This window comes from Panonychus citri, unplaced genomic scaffold, assembly GCF_014898815.1.
Source record: "Panonychus citri isolate SS breed McGregor unplaced genomic scaffold, ASM1489881v1 Contig00116, whole genome shotgun sequence".
NCBI lineage: Eukaryota > Metazoa > Arthropoda > Arachnida > Trombidiformes > Tetranychidae > Panonychus > Panonychus citri.
In genome coordinates, this window is record NW_026515521.1 from 416,816 (window position 1) to 429,124 (window position 12,309).

General features: G+C 32.8%; 3 protein-coding genes across 3 annotated transcripts; all 3 read left to right on the top strand.

Annotated features, from left to right (window-relative positions):
- Positions 1–1,226: 1,226 nt before the first annotated feature.
- Positions 1,227–2,354, top strand: LOC128390270 (E3 ubiquitin-protein ligase NRDP1-like). The gene is made up of 2 exons (XM_053349962.1): positions 1,227–1,372; positions 1,562–2,354. Exon 2 carries the CDS (start codon positions 1,573–1,575, stop codon positions 2,095–2,097), a length of 525 nt encoding a protein of 174 aa, XP_053205937.1. The 5' UTR covers positions 1,227–1,372; positions 1,562–1,572; the 3' UTR covers positions 2,098–2,354.
- A 298-nt stretch (positions 2,355–2,652) lies between these two features.
- LOC128390269 (uncharacterized) lies at positions 2,653–4,066 on the top strand. Its single transcript, XM_053349961.1, has 3 exons — positions 2,653–2,946; positions 3,027–3,049; positions 3,161–4,066. The coding sequence occupies exons 2-3, from the start codon at positions 3,043–3,045 to the stop codon at positions 3,856–3,858; spliced, it is 705 nt and encodes a 234-aa protein (XP_053205936.1). The 5' UTR covers positions 2,653–2,946; positions 3,027–3,042; the 3' UTR covers positions 3,859–4,066.
- Positions 4,066–5,591, top strand: LOC128390268 (hydroxylysine kinase-like). Its single transcript, XM_053349960.1, has 4 exons — positions 4,066–4,320; positions 4,422–4,657; positions 4,720–5,142; positions 5,225–5,591. Exons 1-4 carry the CDS (start codon positions 4,104–4,106, stop codon positions 5,390–5,392), a joined length of 1,044 nt encoding a protein of 347 aa, XP_053205935.1. The 5' UTR covers positions 4,066–4,103; the 3' UTR covers positions 5,393–5,591.
- Positions 5,592–12,309: the final 6,718 nt, after the last annotated feature.

Genomic DNA, 12,309 nt, shown 5'->3' on the forward strand with positions numbered 1-12,309 from the left:
AAAATTGACTAAACTGCCATTAACTAAATTGTTGATTAACTAATTTCCCCCTTCTCTTTTGTGAACAATTAACTCAATCATGATTCAATAAGCATTTACATGATAACATCAACAAAAGAAAAACTAATCAAACAATCAATTTACAATTAAAAGATGATTAAAATCAAAGAGTATGAAGATAAATCAAATTTAGATTTTTTTAATTAACTGTTTATCTAAATTAACTAATTGTTTGTTAATTGTTTTCTTTATTGGTGATCTTATTTGTTTAAATTATTATCATTATTATTTTATGATTTTTTACTTGATCTACAACAATTTAATTTACATAATTAACAAATATAACAATTTATTTAAAATTTAAACTAAATTCAGATTTTTTTATACTTAATTAATTGTTTGATTATCAATTGATTTTGATTCATATCATTGAAAGTGGCAAACTTTGTGTAAACTTTTTTTCCCCTGTCTTTTCATAACAATTAATTTGATTAATTGTTATCACTGGCAGTTAATTAAATCTAATTAATACGAAATGATCAAGTTTTGATTTTATTGTTGATTGTAGAAAGTTAATTGTCAAAGGAAATTCAATTTTCCTTTTTAGGTCTCATCTAATTTTCAATCGTTTCATATGATATTTTTTGCTTTCTGTCAAATTAAATTTAATTAAATCAAATTAATTTTGTGTGCTAATTAACTAATTACATGAAAAGTTATCACTGTTTGAATGGGAGTTCGTTGCGTTGAATTGGGTTCTAATTGAGAGATGAGATTCTAATCGAGGCCTCGGAGATTTCGGCAGATACATTGTCCGTCGCAATGATAACTTCGCTACTTAGATGCGATGTACAATTCCCATTAACACTTGATACGAGATATCGCCTGAGGCTGATTGAATAGAAAAACGGGATGAGTATCGGTTCGAAATTTCGATCTGAATTGATTTCGAAAATAGAATCGTATCCAAATAGGTATGGATTCGCACGGTTCTCGAAATTTGATAACTCGCTGTCGAAAACTTTCATTTGCTCTTATGAAAAATCGACTTTTGCTTCGTTGTTGTTGTACTTTCTGAGCCAAGAGTTTCGTATGTATGAAGCTCAGGTATGAGAATGTTTAGTAGATGAAGAGGCCGAAATTTACGTTACGTAAACAATAATAATTTCTTTTCGAAGATTCGATCAGGATTTAGGCTCATCAATTTATTATTCTCAAGTCGACAGTTGATCAACTGAGCTGAAGTTTCATTGACTTTGTCGGCTAAGTCAGTCGTTGTTCTTATCAAAAGTAAACAAGCTTCTTTATCGCCAAGTTATTTTCTATTATCATCAGCATACCTGTAAAGCGAAGGCCTATTGATAGATTATTGGTTTGTTGTTTATTCTTGTCCAAGTCAATTAATTGAGCTCTGAGTTTATCATCTGGAAATTTCAACTATTCAAGTGTCTTTGATTTTATCCATGAAAATTTCATTTGATCTCGACTCTTATAAAAATTTCTAAGTACATTAATAGTTGTTGAGATTATCTAATTTCCTTTTGTTTTTCTCTGCAATTAGATTAACCAAACATGGGTCATGATATCACAATGTTCAAGGAGAAACCAAATGAGGAATTTGTTTGTGCCATTTGCTTTGGTGTTTTCAACAATCCGGTCGCCGATGATTGTGGTCACATCTATTGTGCCGAATGTCTTTTCGATTGGTTCAAAGTTAAAGATACTTGTCCAATTTCATGTTCTAAGATTCGAAAAGAAACTATTCGAAAACCTCCCCTTCCATTCACCAATTTGCTTGGTGCTCTGGAAATCAAATGTCCCAAATGTGGTGACAAATACATTCAACTTGATCAATATGACGATGGTTGCCCTGATTGTTTAACTTCCCGATTCTCAAGTCGGCCCAGGGCTTCAAATGCTCAACGACAATCTCAATTTGGACAATCATCCAATACTCGATTTGGACAATCGTCCAACACTCGATTTGCTAATAGTGGAAATCTATGGGAAGGTGTTAAATGGGCTGGTGTCGCTACAGCGGTTGGAGCTGGTCTATTGGTGCTCATTTCGAGTATGAAAAACAAGAACCGTGATTAGATAAACACATGAATATTTATCGATTACATGGAAGTTAACTGATTGTAATGATTGATTTCATTTTAATTATCTTTCCTGCTTCATTTACCCTTAATTATTATCATCATATTGCTACAAATGTAACAATCATTTTTTTTCCCTTGCCATGATTATAACTAATGATCTCCTCTCATGACTTTTGATTGTTAACCTTTAAATTGTTTAACCATCTTAATTGTAAAACTATAAAGATTAACCTTGTTCATTTATATACAAAATACTTGTCAGTATATTTTGTACACGACTGTAATCAAGAGTAATTCAAAAATTGGTAACAATTTATGAGCATTTGTAACATAGTCAGACAATCTAATTACCGAATCATTGATTGTTAAAGATCATCTAGTTTGATCAATTAAATTTAAAGCCAATTGAAAAGTGGATTCTTATGTTTTCCTTTTCTACAGAATTAAAATTAATCATGAACAATTTAGAAGAAAAATTTTCTGTGAAAATAGTTTATTTTCACAGCAGAAAATGTTTGTTTACATTTTTCTCTTGATTTCTCATTGATTGTTTTTATTTTTTTTCTCGTTAATTTAATTATATTTGTTAATTTTTATTCTACAATTAAATTTATTAGATTGATAAATTGTCGCTCTCACTGATTGTCATTCATTAATTTCCTTTTGTTTCCAGTTCAATCCCTTGTTTTGTTTTGTTAATTTTCACTAATCAGTTTTTCATTTTTTTCAAATCTCAAAGGTAAACAATTAATTTCATCTTTGATTTTGTTTTCGTTTTGATTATCTCTCATCTGATTGTCCAATTTAAAAGTGTCATCGATAAATCAATTGTGCTAATATATTGGTTAGTATTGGATTTGATTATTTGTCAGAATTTTATCAGAATTACAATTAACCCTCTTGTCTTTTTTTTAATTCATTTAGACTCCATTGGATTAAAATGCCATGTAAGTGTTACCATTAGTCTTTGAATAGATTTAATTGGTTGAGTTAATTGCTTGGGATTCTTGTTATTGGATAATTTAAGTTAATTTATATTTGTTTCTTCATTTATTTAGTGAGAAATGCATGTGTCATTCTTAATTGTGAATCATGTGAGATGAGAGATGTATCTTATTTTGGTTTCCCTCGAAATCCAATTCAAACAAAGGTCTGGATTGAGCGATTAAGGCCAAGGCTTCCGGCCAATTTCACCGAAGCCGATTCTGTATCTAAACATATCTGTTCACTTCATTTTCCCCCTGAAACTCATTACCACCATGGTATGGGAAGGAGATTATTTCCTAATGCACTTCCATTCATCATTGATGAACATTCAACGACCAATGTATCGACCCAATGTCACATAGTTCGTGATCAATCACGAGAATTGACTGAGCTGAAAAAACAACACGCTATCCTGAAGCGAGAATACACCAAGCTGAAAAACAATCCACCGACGGCTTTCATAATTAGAAACCTTTACAAGTTGAAACCTCGAGTCTCTCAGGAGGCGTTTATATGTTTCGAGAACGCTATTCACAATTATGATAAACATCCACAGAATCGACGTCATACCCTTGCAGCCAAACAATTAACTAATCACATACAAGTTCAAAGTAACGAAGCTTTTAAATTGTTTCGCTCATATTTTGCTCTTCCATCTAATCGCACTTTGGGAAGACACTACAATCAAAAGGATCAAATATCTAATGATAATGGTAATGGTAATGTCACTGAAGAAACTCAACTCATCTCAGATAATTTAATCAACTAACTTAAACAAATCTACTAATCGTAAATCGCAATTAAGTTGATGACAATAATGTGACATGTCATTGCTCTCTCTCTCTCTCTAAATTATAGTTTGCTAATCACATTAATCATTTATACACATGTGAAGATTGTGCTTGAATCTTTTTACTCTCTTGATTGTTGTAAACAATTTAACAATAAAAAAGTGAATTGTACAAAAAGTGAAATTATTTTCATTGATTTCTATTTTTCTATTGAAATATCAAAATGAACTCTAATTGTAAGCGACCCGAAGTGACCATCGAAATGGCTTCAAGTCTGGTTGAAAAGTATTTCAATGTAAAAGTGACCAAAGTGACCGAAGCAAATGGTTATGATGATCGTAATTTCATCATAACAATTGAGAAAGAATTAGTTAATCATGGTAATCAATTTGTTCTCAAAGTAACAAATCCCATTGACTCAGCTGATCAAGGATTAATTGGTGAGTCTTAATTGTAGATCTTTGTTTTTCATTGATATTCTGATGCTAACCTGCTCGTTTCTTTGTATTGCTGACAATCAACTAATTGTTTGCCTTTCCAGAGGCCGTTACCGATGTGTCTCTTTATGTTAATCATAAGGAAGGAATTGAATCTCCAGTACCGATGATTAATGTAAATGGCAATTATGTTGAAAGAATTGAATTAGAATCTAAGCAAATTTGTGCCGTTCGATTGATGAAATATATCGATGGAATTGTTTTAGAAAAAATTGATTATGATGCTGATATTTTGTACGAAATTGGCTCAGTGGTTGGTCGTTTGTCGTTAATTATGAAGGTAAGGTAATAGAGCGATTTGATTGTTAACTTGCTAATAAATTTATTTTTCTCAATTATAAGAACTACACTAACCCGATTTTAGATAAACGCGAGATGTTGTGGTCACTTTTAAGTGTCGATAAACTGGACGAATATCTTTTTGCAATTGAAAATGATGGACATCGATTATTGGTTCATAATATTATTGAAAAATTTAAGGAGATTGTTATTAATAAAGTTTCCACTCTTCGAAAATCAATAATTCATGGTGATGTTAACGAGCAAAATGTTCTGGTCAAAAAGGAAGATGGTAAATGGACATTTTCTGGTCTCCTTGATTTCGGTGACTCTCATTCAGATCCGACCATTTTTGACCTTGCAATCGCTTGTTGCTATATGACCCTTGATTCTCGAGTAATTGATCCAATTATGGTTCCAAAATATGTCATCTACGGTTATCTAAGTGTAGAGAAAATAACTCAACAAGAATGGGACATTCTACCGGTCAGTTAAATTGACAGTTTATGCCTAATTTTATTCGATAGAAAATCAATTCTAAATTTTATCTAATCAATTAATTCTGTAGATTTGTGTTATGGCTCGATTAAGTCAATCTCTTACGCTCGGTGCTTACAATCATCTGAAGGATCCAAATAACGAGTATCTTTTGAAAACTGGTAAAAGAGGCTGGACAATCTTGGAGCAATTAAATTCCGTTGGAGTTGATCAATTGAAGATTTTGTGGCAAATATAATTGTTGACGTTGATATACAATTCGATAAAGGAGGACATCAAAAAGAATAGGAAAATTGCCCATCGCAAAATTTTGACGCAATGCATTTTCCAAACACAACTTTTTATGCTGGATTCAAAAATGACATCAGTTTTTCGCTATCATTTTTTCTTTTTGAGATATTGTGATTTTTTCATAGAAATGCTGCAAGTATAATTAAAAGTATTTGAGGCTTTAGAGTAGCCAAATGCGGTATAGAATGGATTCAGATTTTTATTCTGATCATGCATACATTGAAAACCTGGGCTGATAAGTCCGCGAAGTTACTCAACTAATTGATTGAATATTGATGCTAATTGGTTGCTAAGAAGGAGGTCCCCAACCCACGAGATAAGATAAGAAATCGATTCAGTTTTTTGCTGATTAAGAATTTGTCGAGATATTTGGTTAAAAACCCAAGTTACTCAACTAATTGATTGAATATTGATGCTAATTGGTTGCTAAGAAGGAGGTCCCCAACCCACGAGATAAGATAAGAAATCGATTCAGTTTTTTTTGCTGATTAAGAATTTGTCGAGATATTTGGTTAAAAAACCCGCGAAGTTACTCAACTAATTGATTGAATATTGATGCTAATTGGTTGCTAAGAAGGAAGTCCCCAACCCACGAGATAAGATAAGAAATCGATTCAGTTTTTTTTGCTGATTAAGAATTTGTCGAGATATTTGGTTAAAAAACCCGCGAAGTTACTCAACTAATTGATTGAATATTGATGCTAATTGGTTGCTAAGAAGGAGGTCCCCAACCCACGAGATAAGATAAGAAATCGATTCAGTTTTTTTTGCTGATTAAGAATTTGTCGAGATATTTGGTTAAAAAACCCGCGAAGTTACTCAACTAATTGATTGAATATTGATGCTAATTGGTTGCTAAGAAGGAAGTCCCCAACCCACGAGATAAGATAAGAAATCGATTCAGTTTTTTTTGCTGATTAAGAATTTGTCGAGATATTTGGTTAAAAAACCCGCGAAGTTACTCAACTAATTGATTGAATATTGATGCTAATTGGTTGCTAAGAAGGAGGTCCCCAACCCACGAGATAAGATAAGAAATCGATTCAGTTTTTTTTACTGATTAAGAGCTTTTTAATTATCATCGTCACTTTCATTGTTGAATTCGTTAAGCTGAATTTTTTTGGCAAACTCGGTTAAATGAGATGCTATTTCTCTGAGGGGAGTAGTACAACCAATGGTTGCATACCATATGACAGTCATTATGTGACAACAACAGCCTACGGTTCGCATTCCACTTATACAGGTACAGTAATGTTCGATAATTCTCTCAACTCCTGATAATCTATAATCCAAGAGAATATATACAGTATATTTTTTCCTTTCAGAGTGTCTTGATGTTATTCGAGCTCTCATTAACAATGGTTCATCTACTTCTATCTCGTAGGTGGCAAAATTAATCTCTTCTGCTTGATCATGGCACTGATATAAAATCCCTGATTCATGAAGTCTTCTTGCATCATTTGCATAACTTGCGCAGTATTTGAGCTGATAGGACCCTTGCGCATAAAAGTACAGATCATCCAAGGACAATTCAGGGAACCATGCATGCACTTCTGTTTGTGTATTGACGGATGGGAACACGGATCGTAAACGATTGGCTGACATATCTTGAATCATAGCGGCTAATTTGTTTGGCCTTTCTTCAAGGGATAGCATCTTGGTGACAATTTCTTCTTGACAATCTTGATCAGAAATAAGTCTTGGAAAGTAAGCATTGAGTAGAGCGCCACATACACGTACGATAGTTGGTGCTTTATCAACAATCTTATTTGACCAGATCTCACGGCACATTTTAAATTGACCTAGATATCAAAAGAAAATATAACAGATAAGTTAGTTTGTAAGTATATAAATACATTGTTGATTATAATGAATAATGAATGATAAATAATGACTTCACCCTTAATCATCCCATTTATCGCTTCGATTACCCAGCGAGTTTTGGACACTTTTCTCGAATAATTTGCATCTAAAGTACATAATTGTGTCTCTCCTCCACGAGTACTCTTTGGCATGTGTGGAATATACCCGTTGCGTTCGATAAATGGGATGCAATCGCGGAAACCTCGATCTAAAATGAACACATCACCACGTTGAAAGAATGCTTTTGCATCATTATTAGTAGTGAGGATTTTTGTGAGAATTTTTGCATCATTGTCCACAGCACAGTTTTCACTATCAATATCAATGATATAGCCGTCTGGTAGACAAGTGATGAACGGTTTAACAAGGTTTGTATGTTTAAATCCTGAAAAAGATCTTCTTTGGTATCCAAAGTTGTTACTTTTCTGGTGGTAAAAGTAAGTTGCATCCGCTATCACTATCACTTTATCACTTGGAACATTGAAAAGATCTCTTGCTATTGTTGTACAGTGTTCATTAGCTTGATTCCGATTGATGTGACGGAACCCGAGATACAATGGAACTAGTACTTGATCCATACGGTTGATGAAGCGATGAAAAACGTTCTGAACTGTTGTGGAACTGATACCGGCGAGAGAAGCTAAGTCATCAAAAGTAAGATTTTTTCTTAGTTTGATGAGTGTTAATGCTAAAGAGACTCGATTTTTTTCATCATGTGCGCATCCAATCGTATTCATCAGATCGAGGAACTGCTGTGGCTCTAAGCCTGTCCATGTTTTATAAAAATCTTTTGTATCATCACGAGGTTCAGGAAAAGATGCAGTGAAAAACCTGTTTTTAAAAGGAGCTCTCATTAGTTGAATGCCTTCTTTATACTGTGCTAAGGTCAGAGATGAATTTTCTGCTGCACGAACTGATCTCCAACTATCAATATGTTCTTCGAGATGTTTCTTACAACAACGAGCTCCTGCTGGCACATATAAGTTTGATATTGCAAGGCAAAACTGGCGATATTTTGAGGGAACTACTGTAAGATTTCTTGTCTGTACACATTTGAAGACACACGCACTATGAGAGCTGATTGTTTTTTTCACTTCTTGAGCTCTTTGATTCGCTTGCCTGTTAGTTGGAGGAGTATACTCAGAATGAGTTGACTCAGCTGACGACATCTCAAGATCCTGAGGATTTTCATTCTGATGAACTAAAGGTGGCTCATCCTGTGTTTCTGCAAAGTCTGGTTGTTCAGAAAACTCTAGTTCAAATTCACAAACACTCCCTGGAAGTTCACTTGAGATTGAAGCCGCTTGGTTCGAAGTTGATGGTATTGGTGAGTTTTGAATGTCCATCATTACTGTTTCATTGTTATTGTCAGCATTAATTTCACTTTCACTTTCACTTCCACTTTCACTTTCAGCAGTTGACTCAACATCATCAGAACTCTCGTCATTGCTGCTATAAACAATTTCATCGTCATCTGAATCACTTTCAGCTTCGGAGCTACTTGATGATGAAAGCATTGGCTCGTCAATTTGAGATGAAGGTGGAGGCTCGTCAATTGGTGATGAAGGTGGAGGCTCGTTGATTGGCGATGGAGGTGAAGGCTCATTGATTGGCGATGGAGGTGAAGGCTCTTGTCGGACCTGATCTCTCCAATTAACATTGTAACATGCGTTACAAACTATATCACCCACTTTAACAACATAATCAGGAGACAAAACCTCCTTCTTATGTAACCGTAATCGATTTGATCCAATGAACGAAACCTGAACAGGATTAGTTAAGGTTCGTTTTTTAAACGATTTACCGATTTTTTTTCGAATTGTTTCGAAATTTCTCCCACAACCAACACAAAAATCCATCTTGAGCTATAATTTAAGCAAAAACTAGAATTCTTATTAGTGAAACTCTTTTACTCAACTCGATTAGTTTATCTTTACTTTATCATTTACATTACCTTATTATTACAGAAAGATATATCTTTCAATTTCTTTTTCGATATTCACTTCTTTCAATTTCTTTTTCGATATTCGCTTCTATTCCTTGTTATTCTATTAGACAATTGAAATAAATATGAGTCATTAAACAAGATTCACAAGATGTCATAATATCTACCTTTTGCAATTGAATCAATTTGACGTTGAAAAATGATCTTGATATTTAACATTGGATTGGATTGCTCGAGATTCTGTACATAATTGAGAATAATGATGATTAGTTAGTATGTTTAACGTTTAGATTCATGCAATAATCAGAATATCTGCTAGAGTACTGTATTAATATTGTATTTACTTATTATGTTTCGTTAGTTGCTAACTAACGAAATAATAATTAATTACAAACGAAGAAATGTATGAAATAATATAATATTAAATAAAATACGTTATTAAAACTAAAACTAAAACTAAAACTAAAACTAAAACTAAAACTAAAACTAAAACTAAAACTAAAACTAAAACTAAAACTAAAACTAAAACTAAAACTAAAACTAAAACTAAAACTAAAACTAAAACTAAAACTAAAACTAAAACTAAAACTAAAACTAAAACTAAAACTAAAACTAAAACTAAAACTAAAACTAAAACTACAATGACATCAAAAGTACAAGTATTTTCAAAGAATATCTTCCGAAATCATTCGTAGAATATCTTAAAGAAAAATTCATCTGTAAGAAAGTTGTTGTGAAGGTTGGTGATTAAATGGGGTTTTGAGTTAAATCAGCGATTTAACTCTAAATTAAATCAATTAATTAAAGATTTGTCTTTGGCTAGGAGACAAGAATCACCAACTCACGGAATAGAAATTGAGTAATTTAAACAGTAGAATTTACTCAAAGGTTTAACAATTTATTAAACATGAAAAATGAGATGAACAATTAAATGGAAACAGAGTCTAATTGTCAACTGATTAGTAGATGAATTAGAGAACTATTTATATGAATCAAAAGAGGAAATAGTAAATTCTCTTAGGAACAAAATAAGGAAAAGGAAGAAGGGAAATGAAATGGTTAATAAGACAAAAGAAGAAAGAAGAAAAGAAAGAGTGAAAATAATAACCAATGGGGTCAGAGTAACAACATTGTTGTTACTTAAAGCGGTTAATTAGAATATTTTATATAAAGGGAAATTCTTATTTTCACAACATCCTCCCAATCTGAAACGAAACCAGGATATTGAATTTAGACAACAGGGCCATTGGAACCAACAGTAACGTTTAATGAAGCACCTAATTTAACCCAACGGTGGGAAGGTAAAGCGATTAAATGAGTCGGCTTGTTGGTTAATTGATGAACTTTTAGACGGCGATCATCTCGAATAGGGACATGTTCCAATTTTAAAATGTCACCAACTGAACATCCAAGCGATTGTTGAATTTGTCCTCGAAGATCTTTACCAGTAGCATCAAGAGGAAGATTATGAACATCAACTGAACGGTTTCCAAATTTAACCATGAAATGAGTTTTAGAATTTTTATAATCTTTAAGGCAGCGAACATGGTTCGACATACCAGAAACAACGGAGGAACTTGAGGTTGATTGAGATTCTTGAGATGAAGGAAGACTTGATTGTTGTCGAAGCTCCAAACAGCGAAGATGTAATTGATCATTTTGTTTGTTGACCTCTTCTAATTGCTGTTTAAGTTTCATGTTCTCGAATTTCAACTTATCCATTTCAGATACAAGTTCACTTTCCTCTTTAATAAGAGATAATTCTCGCTGCAGATCATTGATCTGAGCTTCAAGTTCTGAAATAAGAAATGGGCACACATGATCGGGACCAAAAATTTCTTCACATCGTCCACAGTAATCTCGATGAAATTTACATTGGGTTAGAATATGATCACTGTAATTTCTGAATTGAACAATCACATCACATCCTCTGGAAGCGTTTTTACAACGGACTAATAAGCGGCGTAGAATTGAAAGTTCACGTTTACAAACGACATCATTGATGTCGGTTAAAGGGACACATTCATATTGAAATTGAACGGACCGACATTTCCTTGGACACTTTCTTGCCATCTCCGGAGTAATAGCAGCTTGATTTAAGATACTTTGAAAGCAAGTATAACATAAAAGAGTATGGCAACTACCATAGTTGTGTATATATGGTCGCTCAGGGATATTCCAACAAACATTACATGAATATAAGTCAGAAATTTCCGAATCCACCAATTGGTCGGAATTAACAATGGTATCATTTTCTTCATCGATTTCCGGAATAACAGGATTTGGTTGTGGTCGATTTACTCTGGGAACATTGTTTCCAGGGTTATATCCAGCAGGTATAATTTGAACTTCGTTTGGGTCGAAATCAAAATCTACATGATTAATTTCCATTTCTAAAACTTTTGAATATTCAATAATATTGAATATTGAATTCACAGAACTGAGAAATGAGGAAGAAATTTTGAAACTAAACAAAACAATATAAACAAAAGAAGCTTAATTTAGCTTAAATAGATAACTAAACTTTAGTTAAACAGAAAACACAAAAATGAAAGTGTTTGTGAAACGGTCATAGGTTAATATGAGTTTTTCCGCTTCCTTGTCACTAGGGCAACAAAGGGTTTGATTAATCGATTGATTAATCGATAAACAATAGAAACAAAATTAATTATAACAATGTTATAATTGAAAAGAGCGAAATTTGAAATTTAAAGAAAATTGAAATTAATTGATGAAATGTGGTAGTTATTTGGTAGCACTACCGAATCAATGTCTGTGTTCATGAGGTCATGAACCATTGTAGCTTTTTGGTAGTTTTACACCTTTCAATAAATAAACAAGAAAATTTAAATTGGACAATCATCGTCAGAATCAGGTTGTATATTGTCCTCAGAATCAGAATTTGATTGAAGTTGATTGAAAAATGGTTTCAAACGGGACACATGAACAGTTTCCTTTTTGATGATTCCTTTCAAGTTAATTACAGTGTAATTAACATCACCCATACGTTTAATAATTCGATATGGACCTTTAAATCGGTTGATGAATTTCTTATT

Bases quoted from the DNA above. Each gene is read 5' to 3' on its own strand.
- LOC128390268 (XM_053349960.1), top strand. From the start codon at position 4,104: ATGAACTCTAATTGTAAGCGACCCGAAGTGACCATCGAAATGGCTTCA. The intron at 4,321-4,421 runs GTGAGTCTTAAT...TTGCCTTTCCAG, and splicing joins AGCTGATCAAGGATTAATTG to AGGCCGTTACCGATGTGTCT. The intron at 5,143-5,224 runs GTCAGTTAAATT...TTAATTCTGTAG, and splicing joins AAGAATGGGACATTCTACCG to ATTTGTGTTATGGCTCGATT.
- LOC128390270 (XM_053349962.1), top strand. From the start codon at position 1,573: ATGGGTCATGATATCACAATGTTCAAGGAGAAACCAAATGAGGAATTT.